Below are 23,002 nucleotides of genomic sequence, written 5' to 3'. Positions count from 1 at the left end.
AAAAAAGGTTACACACCCAATTGGACAGAAGAAATAATTGCTGAGAGTAAAATACTAAGGACATATACATTTACTTATCAATTTAAAGATTTAAATGTAGAATCTATTTAGGCTGCATTTTATGGACAGGAGCTAATCCACGTAAAAAATATGTTTTCAAAATCGAAAAAATAAATTGAAAAGATAACAAAAAAGAAAAATCTTGTAAAGTTGTCATTCAGATGGCTTTCCTGGGGTAACCTTAAAGGATTTACTTTCCATATGGTATTGTGTTTATCCAATTATCTCAAAAGAATGTATTATTATAAAAAAGATAAACTAGTCTTTGTAATAGTGTAGCTTTTATATTGTGTTTAAGGAAACACCAAACATTGTCAAACCATTTAAATTGATCTAATGTAGCAATGCAGCTTTAGCATAATATCTGTGTTTCTTTTTCATAATTTATACAGTTTTTGCATTTCAACACACGCCACTTTGTTTATATCAGTTTGGTTCTCGCACAATCCAGGATTTACCCCATTTACTGTAGCTCTATATCATGAAGGGCAAATTACGCCAATTAGGAAGTGCATAATCAATGTTACAAGCCTGATTTCTTTTAATTGACATATGACCGTGAGTCACAGCATGGTTATACCATCTCAGATCATTGCCTACCTTCCATCTTTGAAGGTTTTGAAGCTGAATGGTCTGTGCTTTCAAAAACAGACTGAACATGCCAGATGTACATGCTCTACTCCTTATTGTTTACATTTGCATCGCATTGTTTGTCGTTGTACACCAGATATTGTCATTTTACCGACTACACACTATTTACGTTCAAACATATTTTTTTAGAGAAACGTAACTTTTTCTAACGTTGTTTAATGTTTAGTACACAAGGGGATCATTCTCCCCATATATGGTATGGGGACGTGAAGCACTAGTAATCAATGTTATTTTAGTCAGTTTTTGATCTGGTTTTAGAGCTCGAGTTCGGACGTTTGTAGAAGAAGCAGATTGTGACCTGCGCTCAGTTCTACTCACAGATTTTGCAACCCTAGGCCGACCATGTGAACGTGTGTTTGCGTAAGGGTTTAGATTCGGGTTGTTAAAATAAACAAAATGGTTTTTACTGAATTTTCATCCGATGCCGAAAAGTTAAATTTGGTTTACGTAATTTTAACTGGGTTTTGCACAATTGTCTCACCGACTGTCTGCCTTGACGCTGGGAGATGTCATTCTGGTGACTGAAATTGCATTCTTCACCGAAACCATTTCCACCGGAAGTGCGATAGACACGGAGCAGCCCTGCTTGCTTACGCCGTTTAATGGAGCTAATTTCGTAGGATTCTGAGATTCCATTCTGGGGTTATGGAACTGTAAGTGTGCTTCCATTGGAACGAAAACCGGTGGATGAGTCGCAGTGCTCGGCGGAATAAGTGTCGGCGGCCCCATCAGTGCCCTATCGCCGCTTGGAGCTGGGCTATCCGTGGCTAGAATATAGCAGGGATGTAATTGCAGGGGGTGAGTTTGTACTGTTAATGTTTGAAATATGAGCAGAGTCATGCAAATGTCCTGTGCCATTACGGATACACTGGCGGTTTACATTTTATATGTGTTCCAGCTTTGATAATATGTTGGTCCCTATAAACCGGCCCCACTTGGGTAGCTCATCGTAAACTAAGGTCCTGTCCTTGATAAGCTTAGCCGAGTATACAGTTTGCACTCTAAAAGGCGCGATTTTTCAGCTGTTTATATCCTGGCAATAGACGCCCCCGAGCCTTTTGAATTTCACATTAAAAATCTATTGAAAAAGGGGTGTTTCTAAGTTTCCGGATATTACTCATTATAAGATCATTATTTTCAAAGTCGCGAAAAGTCCTCTGCATATCAGCTTATTCCATAAACCAGTGAATGCCATTGATGATGTAGTCACTGAGTCGAAGAGAAAACCAGAAAAAAAACTGGGTAGATGATTTTTTTTATAATAGTGTATTTAAACATTGGATTTCCAAACAAAGTAATAATATGTATCACACATGCTCTCATCGAACTATTTAAAGAGTAATGTGGTAATAATGTACTGAACATAACACTGAAAGGTACATATGTGTTTTTGAAGATATGGTTAGGCGTTACAATGAGACGAGACATGACAGTATTAAAATGCCACCAATAGAAGCTGGCAAGTTAGAAAAGGAAACGTTTACTTTAATTTTTATTCTAATGTGCGTTCATCAGTAGAAGTAGTTCGTAAAATTAATTATATCAATTAACAATATGAATTCATTGCTCTAAACGTGTAATTATTATTACTTAGTTTAACTGCTAAATAGAAATACGCGATCTACTTCCAGCGTAGTTAAATCTCTATAGAATTCTGACATTGTAAACCATCCAACCGAGGTTATTTTCGATGGAAAATGACCGAGGAATAGTTGTTAAGGCGACGACTCCTAGGACTGCATGTTTTTGTTTTTCGCCGAGTTTCCGCTTCTCTGTCATGTACTAAGGGGCCGAGTGGGTATCGGGGTTCCTTCCGGTTGCTTCCACTCAAATCCTGAATAACATTCGAGTTCCGTTTCAACCGACTAAGCTGTTCTCAATATCAGGTCCTTCGGTGTACCTCTAAAGCAACCGCATATTTTAACTGCGATCAACATACCAAACTTAACACAATCGTCTATTTTATTCAGTGGAAATATATCTTAAAAAACAAGTAGCGTGCAATATTTTACAGTACTCCATTCGAAGTAAAATATCACGAATTCAAAAATGTATACCCTTTATCGTTCAGTGTATAAGCGTCGAACTTAATGCTTGTTAAACAATTAATTGTTTTGTAAGACAATTGACAACCTTGAAACTGGATAGTTTTCTTTGTCTGATTTAAGAGTCAACCAGACTATTTTGAGAAAATGCTTATCACTCCACGAAATAATTAAATCATTCAACCAATCACCACTTAGCAGGCCATCCTGCAGGGCTATGCACTGTACTGTATTTCGAGTTGATCTTATCTTGTGTTTCTTGTAATGACCAATGTATTGCAGTTTTGAGAATGTTTTCTGCTACGGCTTATCAAAGCACTAAGAGGGCTGACTTGAGCAAAGCCTTGATGCTATGATACTGACATTGCGGGTGATGATTTGTTAATCATATTGTCGTAAACTAAAATCTTCCAAACTCTTTCTTCGAATGATAAAATCTGAATTTCAAATTTGGGACAACATGTAAATAATGACAGAATAAGACACTGAGATTAGTAAATTAACCAACCAACCGAGGCTGTGTTCGTAAGTTCTAAACAAATACGCAGCAGCCCAAAAACATTGAAATAACGTCGTATTTCGACTTTTAAATAACGTTTAATAATGGTTGGATTTGAAATATTAATAAACATTCAGATTTCAATGTTGCAACATCTGTGACCGGTAAGCGTGTAATTGAAAATGACGTAAACCATAGAGGGAGAGTATTTGGACCAATAGGAATTCTTGCAATCCTTTACATCATTTTAAATAAAAGAAATAAATACTGCGTGTTAAAATGTCGGGCATTCAGCAGAGTTTCCTGACCCTACACCAGCTGTGTCGAGTATGCTTTAACCCACAACCTAACCCAGAAGGTCACCAAATATAATGCATAGATCAGAGCCGGTAATGAACAGAACGCGAAAGATAGACATCGGGTATCAAATGGCTAATATTATGCGTGATTTGCAAATTGAATATCAATTCGTTATTGATTTCGATGAATATATGAATAAATACGAATAACTGTTTTGATTTCAGTGATTGCACCGAGTAAGCACAAAGCCAAACTCATAGCAGAGCCCCTCATGAAATAAATACTTTGGATGTTTACGCTTTTTACACTGAATTTACGTACTTGCTTCTTGTTTTTCTGACGTTTTATTCGTATTGGAATAACATTCGATACAAATTTAAATAAGTTGTGTACATTTTCTAAACACGTCTTTTTTATTGGTCATTTTATCACAGAAAGCAGATATATATGCAAGAAATTTCATTAAATAATAAAAACGTCTGTGACTATATCCTCCGAGTGATAATACGGTTAAAAATAATACTTTCTAGTCAATACAGTTATGAGTTCACTGTCGGAACTATTTTTCAATGCACATATAGATGCCATGTAGGCTATGTTTCTCATTGTTATTGTGTTACGAAGCCACGAATAAAAATGTAGTTTTTCTATGATCACGAGTGAAATCAAATACTATCTTACACTAAAATAAACAAATTTTCTGTTTCTTTTATGCTTATTTTCGGAGTTTTATTAGCTTTTTAATTTATTTCTTTATTACCCCCTTTTTTGAAAAGGGTGTATTTTATGCCGCTACCCGTTGGGCGCCCCTCACACAAAATTATTGCTGTCAACTTTGTGGAGAAATAGTTCTCTGCTATTCATTCTTATAGTTTATTATTCGCTCGTTTTTTAGTGCAAAGCTTTAATGAGCAGTAATCAATGAAGTTTTATAAGTACACATATGTTCCAAAAAATAACGAAAACACTTTTATATTAAGTGGGGCATGAATACATAACTAAATTACTACGCCGCTATTTAATGAATGAAAATTTGGAAGGTCATATGTGTTGGCAAAACAAATGCGAATACTCATTGGATTTTAAACATTCTTCTTAGTTTAAGACTGCATGTGTTTCATAGTAAATTAATATTCAGTCATCTTCCTGTCACAGACCAGTCTGTTTCGCTTGAAAACAGGTTTGTTTTCCAGATAAAGAGTTAATGCCACGCTAGTTTGTTGTTATTCCTCCTCATTGGAGGACATATCTTTCAGGCCGAAGTCAGCCTGCGATCGTTCTCTTTGGATGGGCCAAGAACATTTTAATCCACACTGGGGCCTACGGCCACCATGTTTCGAACATGTGTTGATATATCAGTGATAACACCAATGCATATCTCTAAAAGTCTACTTCAAAAAAATACATCATACTTTATTCAAGTGGTTTTCAATAAAAAGCATTCAACTTAACAAACATAATCTGCAATTTTGGAAGATACCCACTCCCCGTAACGTTTGGGAGGACGTCTACTACGCCTTGGACTGAGATAAGGCCTAGGCACAAAAGGCGGCGTACCTGGAGCTAGAGAGGGGGCTTATGGACTACGAACTGTGAAGATACAGGAGACTGTCATTTAGGCTACAGGTTGACATTCCGCACAAGAACTACATCGCGAGCTATTCCGTCCTCCTGGACCATGTTCTGGTCGGTACGTGTCTTCTCCGATTCCGCTCAAACACGGTAGCCGTACTGGATGCGCTCTTGGAGACCGTCGAAAATATTTGAAGTTATGGATTTAGAGCCTTCATTTCCGAGACAAGCAGTGACAGACAGACGTGTGTGCCCCCCAAACATGAAATACACGGTAAACAACACGTAGCATGGGAGGCTGAAACCAAGTACGGAATGTATTCTTTCCACTTGCATTTCTTGTCGCCCCTCAACGTTTCCAGCATCCGCGTACGGGTGAATCCTGCAGTAGACGGGTTGTCCATGGCATGGAATCGAGTTGTACAGGTGTTTTGGCCGTAAGCAATACAGCGCAGCTCTTTGATAATCCTGCTTTCGAAGTTGCGGCCTTGATCAAGATGAAGCTGTGCAGGAACTATGACCTTTTCATATATGGCCTTAGCAGTCGTGGTTGGCTTACGATTTCGACAGGGAATAGCTCTGGCATACCGCGTAAAGTGGTGGGTATTCCCCAGAACATTTGTATCCACTGTTCGATCTTCGAGCTCTATGCTGTCGTTACAGACAAGCTGCATATTTCTAGAGGTTTCAAAGAGGACAATATTAGCCCTGGAAACAGTGGGAGTTTTACAACAAACGCACAGACGATAAGAGAAAATACGACTGTCTGAAACGCTGACGAAGAGCGGAATTCTTACGACAAGATGGATGACATTGTCACACCTAGAAAAGCAAAAGTTCTGTACGAAGCGAGTACAACAAGTAACAGAACATCAGCACTTCCAAAAGAGATAGAACACCATTCTCGAGGAAAAGGAATTTGGCATCTTTCGACGTCTCCTCCTCCCTCGTACAAGAGCCGCAATGAAGGAAATGACGTTGGACTTCTCTGTCTTCAGTTTACCGGATTTACCGCTGGAACAGGAGAAACGATCTCTTCACTGGCCAAGTGAGGAAGTGTCACACAACACACGCATTCAACAAGATAAAATAGAAACAGAAACACCAAGACAAATAGCTTAAGTATTTTCAGAAAACAAACGAAATTTACGACTTACCCCCTTCGCGATTGGAATAAAGTTTACCTGACTTAAATTTTGATATCGCAATCATTTGAATGCAAAGATGGAACCCAACAATGAACTGTGGCAGTAGACAAGGTGTATGGCATCGGGTTGTTATCCGTCGTGATGACTACAAACTTATTTCATTGGTATGTAATTTAAAGGTGTTTGGAGTAGTTGGCAAAAGCGAGAACATGGGAAAAGAGTTTCTCCTTAAAACGCCTATGGGGCGTCATCCTAGAACTTTTCTGCAGGTTTTATTTAGTTTAGATATGGACTTTGACTGATTTTTTGTTACCGTGTCCCTCAAGTAATTGATTCAAGGGTTGTGATACTTTGAAATAATCCTTGATGAAGCGACGATAAAAGCCAGCAGTTCATAAAAAGGTACGGAGATGGGAAATGTTGATAGGGCTGGCCAATCAGTAATGGTAAAGGTTTTCTCGAGATCAATGGCGAAGCCCTGTTCACAAACCACATAACCCAAATAAGACACAGCTGTTTCAAAAAGTTCAAAGACAGTGAATTGCTAGGAGTCCTCCTCCATCTCCACCTGCCAGTACCTGAACGGCGGCCAATATTTATGCGAAAAGCTACAGAAACAAGCTAGAAATGAACTTTGAAGTAGGTCAAAAGAATCGTCAAACATAAAGTAAGCTAAAAAGCATATTTTCTGGTATGGGAATTAAGCATACAGAAGTCGATGCAAAAACGACGGGGACTTATCCTTCTTACGAACAAGAATAATGTTAGATTAAAAGGGCATTTGCTCTCACGGATTGCACCACAATATTACATATGTTTGAGGTGCTGTCTAACTTGCTTATAAATATCGGGCGGGATGTTCCTGTTTGGCTGTTAGAAGGGTGTATAGTCTAAAAGAACAATCTTATAATTTATTTTAAAGCAGCCACGGGACTAGTGGAAATATATTCTTTAAGTTTCCAAAAACCGGCGAACGCAAAGCTGAGCAGCAGACAAATTCCCTGTGTCAATATTGACAACAAGATCATCAACAAAATGGTCGTAAAAGGGGGTTGAGAAAATAAATCAGATTTGTGATTATTCAAAAACTTTACTTCATTACCCAAATATAAGTCTTCAAGCGAATTGAAATATGCCTCGCAGTCTTATAGAGAAAAAATGGAGGGAGTTTTGCATCACTACTCTGCTGAGGTACAGACAGAACCTTGGAAAACAAGGTATGGAACATCCGTTTTAGAATTCTCTGTAACCACCTTCTGAATATAGTTAACAAGACCTCTTGCAATATCATAAATGGACACAGTTTCATTTGAGCAGCTTCAATTTTATGTTCATTTGTAGATATTACGAAAACAGGTGGATAAACAAGAAAGTTAAAAGCAAATTGTCAAACTTCTGGCACAGTATTTGCAGAGACCTCGTAAAAAAACCCAGAACAAGTATTTGATTCATCAACAATACGATCTACCAAACATGGTTCTTTAAAAGCTGAACTACATGCATTGAAAACCACCTCTGGCCGACCATAAACAGAAAATAGATTGGGTCGTCTGGTCTGTGTTCTGCTTGCTTATCTTGAATTGCTGCATTGTACCGCTGTAGTCTGACGCACAATTGAGATATGTTGAAGTAATGCGGCTGATTCTGTGCCTGTTTGTAGGACTGAGAGGACAGTGTTTGAAATGAGGGTGTGGACTTATTCAATTGAGTTTTAGGGTATGTGATTACTTTTAGAAAAATAAGAGTTTAACCAGGCCCATAACCTTTCAATAAGATCAATACGATCAGTTCTAAGGACATGGCCACGTCAAAATGTAATTCGAACTTAGTCTGAAGACGACAAAAAAATCATTTTCAATGCGGATACTCTTTGGAATTTAAACATTCTCCTTAGTTCAAGACTGTGTGTGTTTCATAGTAAATCAATATTCAGTCTTCTTACTGTCAGAGACCAGTCTGTTTCGCTTGAAAACAGGATTGTTCATGTAAAGAGTGAATGCCACGCTAGTTGTTGACAAATTTTGATGCGTGGGTGGGGTAAAAAAAATAATGGATTATCTGTAAATTGTTGTGTGAATTTTCCGGGAAGCTCATTTTACGTAAATACAACGGCAAACAGTTCAAAATATATTTGAACGATGATATAAAATTATATTTATGTTCGAACAGTTGTTTTCGTCTGAATTTGTTTGGTATGAAAGCAAATGTTGGAACATTCAGCTTCAAGATCAAGAAAATGTTTGAAAAACGGGATGACTGGTATTAAACGGTAAGTTGTTAATTTCCAAATATAAATTTTTATTTAAATTTATAAAAAATATCTTTAATTTTTTTTGCCAACTGGTTCAAAGTGAAGTATTCTGTTTTGATCAAGGCAAGTAAAAAGGAATTTAAAAGTAGTTCTGAAAGTTGATATATTCACTCCTTATTTTGCAGTGAAAATATCAAATTGATATTTTCACTGTTGTTATTTTACTGTTAAAACCACATTTTTCATCGAAAAGCATGAAAGAAACATGTATATTTCAGTGATATACCTCATTTTTTGTCGGTATGTTTCTGTTATCGTTCAGTATTTACAAATGTGCCTTGTTTGAAGAAAAGTTGTAGAAAAAAACATTATACATAACATTTTTCTACCAGAAAATATCACACAATATAATTGTGAATTTTCGATGATAATGATATGGCCCGGCATTCGCATTTGTTATCTACTGAGTAATTGTCTTTGATTAAAAAAATTGCATGATTTACTGTAAAGTAAACGTTTTTACGTTTTATATATCTGCTAGATTATTTTACGTTACAGGTATTATTTTACAAATCTTGTGTTTGACATTGAAAACTTTAACTGCCAAGTTACTCCCTGGTTAACATCTAAGGGAAGTTAATCCTTGTTACTTCTATCAGCCAGCAAGTTGTAATCCATTTGATTGAAATGGCGAAATTCAGCAGCTGCTTAAGATAGCTTCCATGTTTGATTGCATAGTTTGACTTTCACATGACCTTTGCGTGGTGCTAGCATTCTGCCAGGCTAAATGGTGACAGCGTTTCTTCACGGGTATATAATCGTAACCATTTCTGATGGCAAGAAGTCTATATTTGGTATTATTCGGGGTGGAGGGGGGTACAAATAATGAGAATTAAATTTAATAGAAACACGAAGTTCATGCACATTTACTGATTTTTCACGCATGTTAGGAACAACACGGATACTCTAAATTATCGCTTAAAAGGGAAGATAAGGGCATTTTACATGTTAATAATCATTTCCAAACAATAAATACAACAAAGTAATTTTCAAGGGTTTTTAAACGCTGGTTAGTCAGAGAATGTTGTTTGGTACAAATGATTTTGGGTTTGAGCGAACAAAAAACCATAGTTATCCTGATTATATATTATCAAATCGAGAATTGTCGGCGTGTATAGCAGCTAGATAGTCAGGAAAAGCCGAAGGGAATGTATTGTTTTGGCAGCGTGCCCCAACAAAAAGCTGTTAATGCATCCCTTCGTCGACCTTCGTCCCTGCCCCCCCCCCCCCTCGGCAAAATGTAATATCTGAGCACCTTTATTCATACCAGCAATTCCTCAAAGATAGTGACATCATTTTATATACGAAAAGGGACCACCCAGGGACAGTGCTGAAGTGCTTTCTTTATTTTTTTTCTTTCTCACCAATGCTGTAAATAGAATAATCCGGCCGGATCACACATGTTATTGCTACGGACAAAAACGTCCCAAAATGAAAACCACTTTCAACGTAAAATTGAATATAAAAACATTCGTGGACTGCTGACACAATACAAACAAAAGTACGTTTCTTATATTAATACGCTTTGTTTCGCGATCCGAACATATCCGAAGATGTTGCGTTAATCCGATAATATTCGCAATTGCCTTAAGGCCGTTTATTGAAGGAATGTAAGTTAAGCTATAACCCTTTGACGATTTAACTTTCGCGCCAAAATATTACGCTATTACATAGGGGCGGAGCTAGTGTGTGAAATAAGTGCGCACACCAAATAATTTAGAGTTAATTTTGGTGATCTACAGTACAATGGTGTGAGGTATCTCGGACTGCGGTCTCGCTGTGCTCGTTTCATTTTTTGTATTTCGCCAAACTGAACTCTACCCTATACATAGTGGTTATTATTTTGAAATCTACATGTAAAAATGAAAAAGAAAAAGACCGACGAAGACTAATAAGTTTAATTTAATTTCCTTAAACACGTGATAAGAGAAATGTCACGAAACATATGATTTGCATAAATAAACGGGTGTGTTAGATTCAATTATAAATTCAACAGGACATAATCTAATTTTCAAAACTCCGACCCTGGAATGCTGGAAGAGTTTATGACATAAATAACTGCTTTATTAATGCTGCCTTTACATACACGAATTTTTCTTACGAATCCTTACGTATGGCACACATTTGTAAAAGCACACGGATCCTTACGATTTGGCCCATTTTATGAGCAATTTATGAGTGGTTACGAGTAGTTACGAGCCATTTACAATTTTTTACGAGTTATTGCGATGTATTCACGGCAAAAACCTTCGATTAGTTCCGAGTTACCATGGATAGATACGAGTAAGTTACGAAATTTTACGCGGTTTTTATTGATTGTTACGAGTATATTACGGAATGTTACGATCCATCCAAGTGTTGTTAACGTGTTGTTACGAATAGTTGCGAGTCAGTTACGAGTTATTATGTTTTAAAAAAGTATACAATTCTCTATGTTTCATTATTCGACAACTTACATCCAGCGAGACATCATGATATATGAGAGAAACAGATTGCAGCTATACTAACGATTTCTACAATTGCTCCTTCCATTAGCCAAGAGAGAAAAGGAAGATGCCCAACAGCAAATATATGTTCCGAAGCCGAGGCAGAGGGGGTGTCAATCTCGCAGAAGGTTCTGTGGAGGGTTATAATTATCGCGATCTCTGCTTCCTTTTGACTGCCTTCCTATTTGGAGTCATGCTTGTATATATTTTATACATGATGTTGAGAGATGTGACTTCTTTGACCTCTTGAAATCAACTGAAGGGAACTGTTCGATTTTGCAACTCTTATACCTTTCCTAATCGTAAGGTTTACGTATGTATTCGTAAAATAATCGTAACTATACCTAAAGTGCTCGTAATAACTCTCAACAATCCGTAAAGCAATTGTAACACGTCGTGAATTAAATAGTAAACTTAAGCATTCGTTATAAACCGTTAAGAAATCAGACCAACCGTATCAAACCGTAAACAAAATTGTTTTACGAGACATTTACGGATACTTACGAGTAGTTTACGGAGAGTTACGTGCTGTTTCGTCCGGTTTACGATGCTTACGAATTGTTAAAAGTAATTTACGAGTTATGTACGGAAAATATAATCCGTGTCAAAACAATTGCCTTTACTTTCACGGATCCTCTAGAGAGTCTGTGAGTTGTGACGTGTAAATAACGGATACCAACGAGATATGTACGAATGCTTGCGATTGACTACGAGTTGACGACCCGTAAGGACTCGTATGAAAAATCCGTGTGTGTGAAGGGGCTATAAACGTCGACCGCGGGAGGTGTGATGACATAGCGTATTCTTTGCAGATGTTTTGTTAGGAGTTTATAATTAAAGTAACCGGAGATGACAAAAAAAAATAATAATCTTGTAAAATATGATATTGAAAGCTTTGAGATATATATTGGTGAACAAAGGTATTAATATTACCAGCCTGTTGGTTTCCCAATCCTATCATAAGGCCACTTACAGTCCAATAATTACATTTCTAGATGTTTTGAAAGCTATTCACGTCAATTTTAATGAATAGACTTCTGAAGTATGTTGAAAACTTCAAGCTAGTTCAGACCAATTTTTTGACGGACGACAATATATATATTATAAAAAAACATGGTGATGACCAAAAATAAATAGATTTCAGTATGCTGACGATACAAGTAGTTTTTCAGAAAAGGGCAAATATCAACAAAATACATTTTATGTAAATGAAAACTGGCGTGTTCGAATAACGTCTTGTTTCATCAATGAATTGTGCAAAAACCACCCTTGAAGGGACCCGCTCTAATTATTCGCTATTATTACTATTGGAAATAACCTTTTCCCGATAATGCAGTTGAAAACACTTATATTACTACCAGTTTACCCTTTGATACCGAAATAGCAAAAAATGTTCTTTAAGTATAAAAAACTGGGTTTGGTGGGAAGCGAGCTCACTGGTGGTAGAGGCAAGAACAAATAAGAAGACTAATAACCGAACCAAACGCCCACGAGGGTTCATACACATACATAAAGCCTTTTGTTGAAACGCGTTACTAACGCTATTCAAAATCGTTGGCTTCATGTCAACATTTGTTGAAGGGTTCCAGCTGGCAGTATCTTAGTATCTTACAAAAAAAGCATTTTACAAAAAGATAAGCGAGTCCCTTTTATGACGTCTTCATGGATATTTCACAATTACGAGTCAAATCGGTCCGTGACCATAATAGCAATTAGACGTGAGCTTTGCAGTAAATGATAACTGAAGGTTAACCCTAGAGCCCACAGCAGAAGGTCGGACATTTTAGTACTGGAACTCACCTAGCATATGGTATTATGTTCACGATTAGTAAATCAATATTGTAAATAATACATAGTATGCTTTTTAGCTTGAATAAGATTTTTGATTTTTTTAAAACAATCACCAACCTGACGACCGCAGAAGCCTGCGCATGACGACTTATATATATAAACCCTTATGTCAACAGACCAAACCCTGCTATATACATTTGAAATTGTTCCTCATTAAATTGTAGGTTTATGTTTAAAATCTTTGCGATTATTATATTTTGTGGGGTATATGCTTTTACAACATAAAAGCATGCTGGGCAATTTTCCCTAAAAAGGTATACAATAATGACGCACAATAACTGTGTCCTAGTACTTTACTTATAACACTATGATGAAATTAAAACGTGGTATATATTACGGGGTATATGCCTTTACGACATGTGTTTTGTCAGTAAGCGCATTGACACTATCATTAAGCTAGCGTTCTGTCATTATAACAGAATATTTATTCACAGTATTCATATTCAGGTATCATAATTTGATTACTGTCATTTTTGTGGTGCTCTAGATTCTGCATTAACTAAATCATTTCTTACAACTAACAATGTTCTCGTTTGAGGGTTTTAAGGAAAGGGATTTAACAGTTTTGTATTTAAAGGCCAAACGATTAAAAACGTTAAAACAATAACAAATCTGAATAACGCAATTTATTTTACACCTTCAAATACTTCCGAAGGATGTGACAAGAATAAGTTGTTTTAAAACAAATCTTGGAGAATTTGTGTTTTTTGCAGGTATAAAATCAAATGAAAATCAAATGAAATCAAATAAATAAAATTAGATATTGCGTTAAAAGATATATCTTTAAAAAACGTATTCGTTCACTGCCACCGCTGACAAACATTTCTTTTAAATTGGTTTTAATTTAATAGCTATAGAAAATTATGTCAGTCTTTATTTCTCACCAGATCGTTTCATAAATTTATACCTCTTATCTCCTTTGCATTATTTGACGAATGTATTGGCCTTTCAATGCCTCTTTCAACACTGAATGATAATTATCTAATGATTTATGTTTGGTGTATAGCAGTTTTTCGATATACACTGGAATAAGCTATTGCGTTAAGAAAATATATTCACGTTCATTTCCATCGCTTAAAATACTTCTTTTAAATTGGTTAAACATTAAGTGTAAAAGAAAATTCTGTCACCCTTTATAACTCACCGGTTCGATTCATATCTCTTATTTCCTTTGCAATAATTGACAAATATAATGGGTTTTTTCCTGAATTATAATTATCTAACTAAGAAAGTATGTGTGCCCCCTTCGGAAATAAACGCCGGGGGTTAATTTATTTTCCTAACCACTCGCGATCGTTCCATAGTGTCTATTAATCTTCATTAATGTTTTCTGTCGTTCTCCTGCTCTAATTAAAAGAGTGTCGTTATTGTTCAAGACGTGATCTAAACGAAATCGCCGCTTGAAGATGATGCACTTAAAGCTTCTCCTCTTTGTAGTTCTCTGTGTCAATGAATGGCATTCTTTATGGCTTTATGTAAGAGCTCTCGCTTCATACCGTTTTATAACATGTCATTAGGGCCCTTCTGCAAGAATTTCTGATATCCGCCAAAACATCTTCCTTGGCTTTGCTTTCATTAAGACTTTCATTACGGTTGCTATTTTTCTCCATAAGTTCGTGCAGCTCCTCCTCATGCTATGACTGACACACTAATCGACAATAACTTGCCAAGGATCAAAGATTTCAAAGTTTTCATTTTCGTTTATGATATAAGACGCATTTTGTCATCATAGAATGTACACCGACGTAACCTTGATTGGTTTGTATGTGGCGTGTCCGCAACAACACCTGTTAGGCGGTACACTTCACTAAATAGTACTAGACCCAGTCGAAACATTGGTTTCGTGTCAATTTGGGCCATATTTGCGAGTGTTTTAAATCAGTAAGCGTGTTACCCAGGTTGTTGTGTGCCCTACGACACCTTCTACGTGGTACTCCGCATACTTCACGCTTTTTAGTTCAACACCCTACCGGAGATATTTTTACGTGCTTGTAATCTGTTTGCATTGAGTGTATGCATACACTTTGAAGCTTATATATTGACAAAGACCGGGTGTATTCGTCACTGACAGAGTTTAAGTTTGAACAGGAAGACATCCGTGAAATAACGACATATACTGACTGGTATAATAATTTGAACAAACGGTAAGTAAACGTGCGATATATTGGAATAATTGTTTTTGCGATAACTGCACGATCGGGTAAGTTTGTATATTGTGTTTATTCAATGAAAGTGCAAAATTATACAAAATAACCTTTCTCGGCTAGCAGAAAGTATCACTGTTCGTTATTTTCAGATAGTATTCTCTTTTTATTAGTAAACCAAATAAGGGTTTGTAAAGGCGTTAATAGAAACCACTCACATTTTTAATGTTCCAATAAATAAATTTGTTCAAATTGAGTTATTTAGCTCAGATACAGATGCAGATATACAATTTAATCGAAGCCTGAAAAGCCTTAGTTGATAATAACGTTAATAACGGTTTTGGAACAACTATTAACAGTAGAGCTCGTTTTGATGGTGTTTTATCATAGAAACAAACAGCTTGCTCACATTTCACCCGAAACTTTTTTTCTGTATACCCAATTTGCTTATATGCTTCATGGATTTGCCAAATCATGCCCGAGCGTTCCCAGATTAACGATTGATTAACAAATTACCGAAAAAGCAAGTGTAGCAGCTACATAAGTGAAGAACATCAAAATAGTTCATACTGTTATCTTTTAACAACAAAAAATTGAGTAGTTCAAAACCTTAAATATAATTCACGACAGCTACACAATTGTTCTATAATGATAGTTAAATTTACAATGTCTCGATAAATTCACCACTGTTTCATATATATATATATATATATATATATATATATATATATATATATATATATATATATATATATAACATTAATATATAGTTCATGCCAACAACACCATTGTCACTATTCCAAAATGTAAACTAAGCATGGGATAATATTTATTTATGTAGTCCTTCCATTAAAGGGGCTGCACTCCGTATGATAAAATAGCGAAATAAAAGGAGAAAATTGTCGAAAACTGACTAAAACATGGCATCGATGTGTGCAATGCATTGAAACTTACTAACTGAAGTACCACATAGTCTACAATTTATTTAAGTTCAGCCATTATTTCGTATTTTTTCCATTAAAAAAGATTACTGGGTATGTCTACCAGGTAGAATTTATTCCTTATGCGTGATTGACTATTGTTATCACGTGATATTACCGAGGCATGTGTCACCCAATTAGAGTAAGCCTTCGTAGCTCAGTGGATACGACGCTGGACTACAATTTTGGCGACACGGGTTCGAACCCGGTCTCCGACACCTTCTTTTACATTTTGGTCTTTTTTTAAAATGATGATATCAAAGCGTAACACATTCTATTAGATAATTGTCCTGAGATTCGTTACAAAAAAAACTGTCTGGTACAGTCCCTTTAACATAAAACATCGTGCAAAACAGTTTATCTAATTCAGCAAATATAATTATCAATAATAATCAATGATTTTCTTTTATTTAAGGCTAGATTCTATTGGTTATTACATGATATGCGGAAAGGAGCGATTAAAGTAGCGCAGTTTTTAACAACACATATGGCATGGCGCTTTATAGGCTGTCTACCATATTTTCCCACTATTTAAACAACTTATATATGACTTATATACATTTGATAAATATAAGGATCTCTTTATGTTTTGTTTCAGCTTACGAAATGGGCGTCGATATTGAGACATACAGGGGCCGAATAGGAGGCTTTAAAGGCTCAATAGGGTGTGATGTTGTGACGGTCCCATGCAATGTCAACTTCAGCTCCGGGATGAACGCTTTTGGTGCCGTTGTTTTTATTGGATTGCTGTTAATCATGGGAGGAATCGAGCCAAACCCTGGACCACCACAGAAAGGTAAGTCTTATAATTTAACTTACCTAAATTCATGCCAATATGGAGGAAACAAAATACGTATATAAGTAATATGGTGTGCCCTATATTCACACTACTTGAATTAAAATTTCCCGCCAAAACAGGCCGTGATCAACAAACTCATGATATGATTTTTTTAATGATTTCTTTAACGAAAATTTCCGGTCTGGGTCTAAAAAACAACCCTATTTATATAGAATATATGTATTGTGTTGTTTGTGGGGGTTTGTGTGGTTTATTTCATGTTTCTCGTTTGTGATTTTTTTGTTTTTGTGTTCTATATCTGTGGCGTTGACCCTGTGTCATTAAACGGGGTTTATGTTTAAACTGTCGACTTCTGTGCTTGTTTATGTAGTTTTAATAAACATATTTTTATTGGTAGGAGAATAGACCACAATGCACTTTAATTAATGTAAATTGGCAATCTTGAAATGAGGGATTTCACAACCACTTCCTTTAGTAAATTTCAAAGCGTTGTGCAATGATTTTGAATTTAACCATTTGTATTTGTATGGGCGCAATAATTAAGCACACTCTTGAAGAGCTGACAAGTGCAATTTGAGCTTTGCAATTATATTCGCTGCTCATCGTAGAATGGTGGAAGGTCACTCCCGATAATGACATTACAGTTTATTGTAGAAAGAGCTTACAATATGGAAAGAAATGTTCCGATTTATCTGATTTTGTTCGCAATTTTCGGTGATACCTCAATCGATTGCTGATATATATTTATTATTAATGCTATTTCATTGTTTCTTTTTTCAACTTCGAAAGTTGATATTAATTTATAGGAAAATAATTTGCGACCCTGCGTGCATCAATGAAACCCTTAGTGATGCGTTAGAACTTAAGTTAAAAGTATAAGATGTTTTGATCATTATTATTCCTCAAAAGGTGGGCTTATTAAATCCGCACTTCCGTTCGTCCATCGGTCCGGCTCAATTTCTTTCTTTTGTATGGACATACTGTGGACCTATCTCTAAGGTTTTGGTCAAATTTAGTGTTTTTTACTATGGCATACTGCATATAAGGACAAAGAGTATAGGTTGTGATCGTGTTGTAACTTTCTCTTGTTTGGACAGATTTTAGAATAAATTGTCACATGTGTTCGACATACATACGACGAGTAGCGTGTAAGACTCGTGTCCCTACCTCTTATTCAAAATGGAAGGCTGCATATAAGGACATAGAGTATAGGTTGTCGTGTACGGGTTGTAATTTTCTCTTGTATGGTCAGATTTTAAAATAACTTGCTACATGTGTTCGACATTACAAGACGACGTGTCGCGTGCAAGACTCGTGCATGAGTGAAAGAGGTCATGATTGGGCTTTAACTTGTTCATTTCTGACGTTGTTCATAGGCCAATGTCACATTGGCATTCGTCACGTACTGTGACATTTCTTGTTTATACGTAGTTATGCATATTTCTATATAAAACTCTGATAAATAATCTAAAATAAAATGATATAAAGCCCTTTTGGTTAAATGTAAGCAACAGAATGGAAAACGTCATTTGTTTTTTTTAAAAATGTACGTTTTAGACAGAAAGCTTTAACATTCACGTGTATTCCAGGCGCATCGAAGGATCCCATCCCCGGGCACGCTGCTTGACCAGTAACTGGGCAAGCGTCGTTTCCGCCATCCGCACTTTGATCAATCCCACGTACACGTGTACATATTAACATCTTAGGATTTTTTAAGTCGTCAGTGAAAACGAGTCCTGTTGATGACAAATGGACATTTGTATTTTTTGTTACGCATTGTCAGGATCTTAATCAATCTTGTTTTCTGACGGGACTTATTGTCCGATGATGTCACATTGACTATATTTTTATTGTGTTACAGATAGTAAAAGTGAGAACAGCGGAACATTTGAAATACACGGACAAGAAGGGATTATCAAATATTATTGTCGCGTAAATTCAGAAACTGATTTAAAGACCATTTTAAACCCATGGGGCATTCGAAATCCCGGATTCATATTATCAGCTGCAGGGAACGCGGACAATGTCCATGAACAATTTCGACGTGATCATTTCATAAAAGAAACTACAACCCTTATACGGAACACGGGTGCAATTTTAACAACAGCGGTTGGGGGTTGGTTACACGAGCTCGTGAGAGATATTATCGATGAAGTCAGAATTCTGTCTGATTACAAGCCTGTCGTTATTGGCATCTTCAAATGGGAATCGACAAAAGACACTTTTACCGAATTGCCAAATAAACTGATGAAGGAAGATCGCGATGACTCTCACTTCACACATTTTATCTTTGTGGAAAATGAAAAACAATGTACATCTATCCTTTGGAAGCTTAATTCATGCTTGTCAGAAGATACTGCAGACGACACAATAACACCAACCATTTTATTAACACATTGCATCGACACGTTAGCGATTGAGTGCGCGGTAGCTGCTTTTCAGAGCAATAAACCATTAACTCTGCTTCAAACAGATGAAACTTCGCAACTTCTTAAAACACTTCGTAAAAAACAGAACGATAAGGAATTAAATAATAGTAGAACATTGGACCCCATACATCTTAAATTGGGCCTTTTCTCAGATACACTTCCGGAGGAGTCATACGAAGGCTATCTCAGAGAAAGTATATATAAAGATCAGGATAACTTTCATATTAATGTTATAGAAGGCTTCAAGCGAATGAATGCCAAGAACATTGATTTACTAAAACTATGGATAGTGCTAAATCCAACAGCAACCAAACTTTGTTCTGGACTTGATACCGGACGACTGAAAGACATTAATTACAAAAACAGGTTGTTTGCGTTTATTTTAAAGAAAAATATTGTTCATGAGTTGCTATATTCGGACACTGTTTACTTGAAGCTATTTTGTGAGAAAGAACTGCCTAAAATGTTCGATAATCCAGGGGATGGTTCTGATACGAATAGCTTGTGTCATGTTGCTGATAAGATACGAAAGAAATTAGGGATACATGTAGCTGTTAAAGATGGTAAAATGGAAACTGACGAACAAGCAATATTTTTCATATTCATGTGGTCCCTCTTGAAACAAAAAGGCAGCGTCTCAGATTGGGCTTATAATAAAATGACAAGTAAAATGACTGCTGCTCTTGTGGGCTCTAAATATTTGAAAAAAACTGGTGAAAGCAAACACAAATCCTGAAGAAAGGGAATCCTTGCTTAAAATGAAAACTACCTATGACGAGAAAGCAGTAGCGGCACTTGAAAAGATGAGCAAGACAAATCTATCAAGAACAACTAAATGTTTGATAAGAAAAAGGTGGTGTGCTTTTGGGGATACCTCAGCGTTATTGTTAGCGAAAGATAATGCCAGTTTTCTCGCTCACCCAGCGGTGCAGAGAAAACTGACGGATATATGGATGTCACCATTTAACACTACTTACCTACGAAATGGTTATCTTAAGCTGGGTATATGCTTCCTGTGTCCATTCTTGGCTCATTGCTTTCTTCAACCTTCCGTTCATGAAGTTAACTCCGAACCATCTCAAACCAAAACAAAAGACCACCGCAATAAACTGATAAAATGGTTACATAGTGCAAATAACTTCATATGTTGTCCATGCACAATTGTTGTGTACAACATTGTAGCAACGATAATATTTCTGTGCATCTATGCCTATTATTTAATCTTTGAAATGGAACAAAAAACCACAGGCTTTGACATCGTCCTAATAATATGGGTTGCCAGCTTGTTCGTTGAAGAATTGCGGCAGTTAATCACAAAACGGATGAACTATTTTCACGATGTTTGGAATATAATAGACGTTCTGTCAATAACATTGTTTGCAATAGGAGAGGGTCTCCGATTATCCAAATGCTGTGACACATTCGGGAATATTGTATTGGCCGTCGACTTTATATTTTTTACAATAAGAATGTTTCAAACAGTTTCATGTTTAGAAACTTTTGGACCAAAATTAGTTATGATTGGCAAAATGATGCAAGACTTGCTTTATTTCCTTTTACTTCTCTCCGTGATGGTAATGTCATATGGGATTTCAACTCAAGCCATACTTTATCCGAAATCCCCTGTTGTGTGGAAAACTGCTCTGATGACATTTAAAAAACCATTTTGGAACATATTTGGGGAACTGTCACTAGATGAAATAACGGGTAAAATTGTTTATTTTTAATTCGTTTGTACATCAATGTATTAGCTGAGAAAAGTATGAAGAATTAAAAAAGTTGCATTTTAATAGTATTATTTCTGACTCCAAATATGTAAACCACTAAATATGTATGTGTTTTGATGTTTTAACATGCCATATTACTTTAAAGTGTTAGTTACGGTGTCTCATTCTCAATTATATGAATTTTGGATGTCTGATGTCATTTTAGTTTGGAATTTATTTGAACGGAAGATATGAGTGAACAAAGAATATGTAACAAAATATACCTAAAATTATATTGTAAACAAATAGTTTGTGCATTGTTCTATTTCTTTATCGTTTGCCCAGTGCCATTAAACCGGGTTTATGTTTAAACTTTTTGCTACTGAGCTTGTTTCTGTAGCTTTTTGCATAAATATTAAAGGGGAAATTATTGGTTCTTTCCTGACATATTTAAAAATAAATAAAGAACAAGAATAGAAACCGCAATAAATGTAACTATTATATATTATTGTTCAACTGTGTTGCGTAGTAAATATCAGTAAGTAATATCCTTTCAAATTCTACCCAAATTACATCAGTCATCACGCACCAAAATTTATCATAATCACATCTCTCATGATAAAAATCTAGCTTACTTGTGGATCGGATACATTAAATGTGTAAAGAGCAAACGTATTAAGTCTGTTTTACAAACGTATTCTAACTTTCAGGAAATGCCGATTGTACCAATAACAAGTCCCAGTGGATGAACGGGTCTTTACCTCGTTGCCCGACCGAGAAATCAACATACGTCGTGCCAGTCATGCTGGGCGTCTACATGTTAATGGTCCACGTACTTCTCCTCAATCTTTTGATTGCAATTTTCAGTAAGACATACACTAAGGTTCAACTGAAGGCTTATCAGCATTGGTGTAAACTGAGATACGAGTTGATACTCGAATACAGCGAGAGACCAAGCTTATGTCCGCCATTGATTGTCTTTTGCCATGTATGGCGTATGGCAAAATTTCTTCGACAGCTTTTGTAAAAGGGAATCTATTCGCGTTGGAAAAAATCCTGCTTTTTGTCGTCCACTTTCAAAAGACGACGAGAAGATTTTGGATAAATGGGAAGAACGAATGGTTTCTGAAGTAACCTTTTCTACAACTGGGACTGTATACAATGACAGCATATATCTTAGAGATTTATTTCAAGATAAAGGAAACTGTCAAGTTTCTTTTGATGTTTGAAGAAGTGAATTGAAATTGAGTGGACTTAAATAAATGTACGGAAACAAAAAAATGCCCCCTCCCCAGTTCAAAAGTCCCCAACACGTATTTAAACATCTGTTGAAAACTTCAAACTTGAATATGCCTTACACCACCTTAAACAACTCAAAATTTATTTTATATGTTAAGAAAATCAGAAAAGGTTTCGATGCTTGCTTATGTGGCGGCTACAGTAACATTGACAATTTCTTGATCGTTATTAAAACAATGTGCATTGAGACTTTCCGCGTGATTTCGATGTTTCGAAAAATAAAAGGTTGCTCACATTTTTGGAAAAAAAACATCCTAAAACACAGAAAAGATTCAAGAAAACGTTACTACAAAAGATTAGGACAATAAACCAAGTAACTCTGAAGGTGAAGTTGTGTTTCTTGAAAAGCTATGGACAGATTATCTGACCAGATTCAAACAAAGGACTTGAGCAGTTTAAACACGATGTAATGAGATTTCTGTTTTTTGTTCCTAAATGCATAATTTCAGGGCCACACACTTGAATATATTTAGCTGAAATAAACAATAATGGCAAACCAATCGCATCATGACAAAGGAAACTGCAGACAATTTTTCTCGGCATTCCGTAGCGATGAGAATGATAACTCTCTTTCTAATCACAAACCGTTGCCTGAAAGTACAACCATTTTCTTGAAAAATGCCAGTGCGACGAATGTTAGTTGAACAAAATAAAGTTTAATGAAAACAAAAAAGAGACCTGATGTATGTGAGCTCGACAGCGATGAAAAAAACACAACAGAA

At 36.0% G+C, this 23,002-nt stretch overlaps 1 protein-coding gene across 1 annotated transcript; it reads left to right on the top strand.

Annotated features, from left to right (window-relative positions):
* Window positions 1–15,083: 15,083 nt before the first annotated feature.
* On the top strand, window positions 15,084–22,796 carry LOC128238876 (uncharacterized). Its single transcript, XM_052955176.1, has 4 exons — window positions 15,084–15,123; window positions 16,646–16,843; window positions 18,708–20,982; window positions 21,692–22,796. The coding sequence occupies exons 2-3, from the start codon at window positions 16,654–16,656 to the stop codon at window positions 20,009–20,011; spliced, it is 1,494 nt and encodes a 497-aa protein (XP_052811136.1). The 5' UTR covers window positions 15,084–15,123; window positions 16,646–16,653; the 3' UTR covers window positions 20,012–20,982; window positions 21,692–22,796.
* Window positions 22,797–23,002: the final 206 nt, after the last annotated feature.

This window comes from Mya arenaria, chromosome 6 (assembly GCF_026914265.1).
Source record: "Mya arenaria isolate MELC-2E11 chromosome 6, ASM2691426v1".
NCBI classification, from domain to species: domain Eukaryota; kingdom Metazoa; phylum Mollusca; class Bivalvia; order Myida; family Myidae; genus Mya; species Mya arenaria.
Note: the sequence above shows the minus strand (reverse complement) of the source record. Positions and strands in the feature narration are given on the sequence as shown.

What these genes read in the sequence shown, in the direction of transcription:
- LOC128238876 (XM_052955176.1), top strand. Translation starts at nt 16,654, where the DNA reads ATGGGCGTCGATATTGAGACATACAGGGGCCGAATAGGAGGCTTTAAA. An exon ending in CCCTGGACCACCACAGAAAG is followed by an intron (nt 16,844 to 18,707) that starts GTAAGTCTTATA and finishes ATTGTGTTACAG; the next exon opens with ATAGTAAAAGTGAGAACAGC.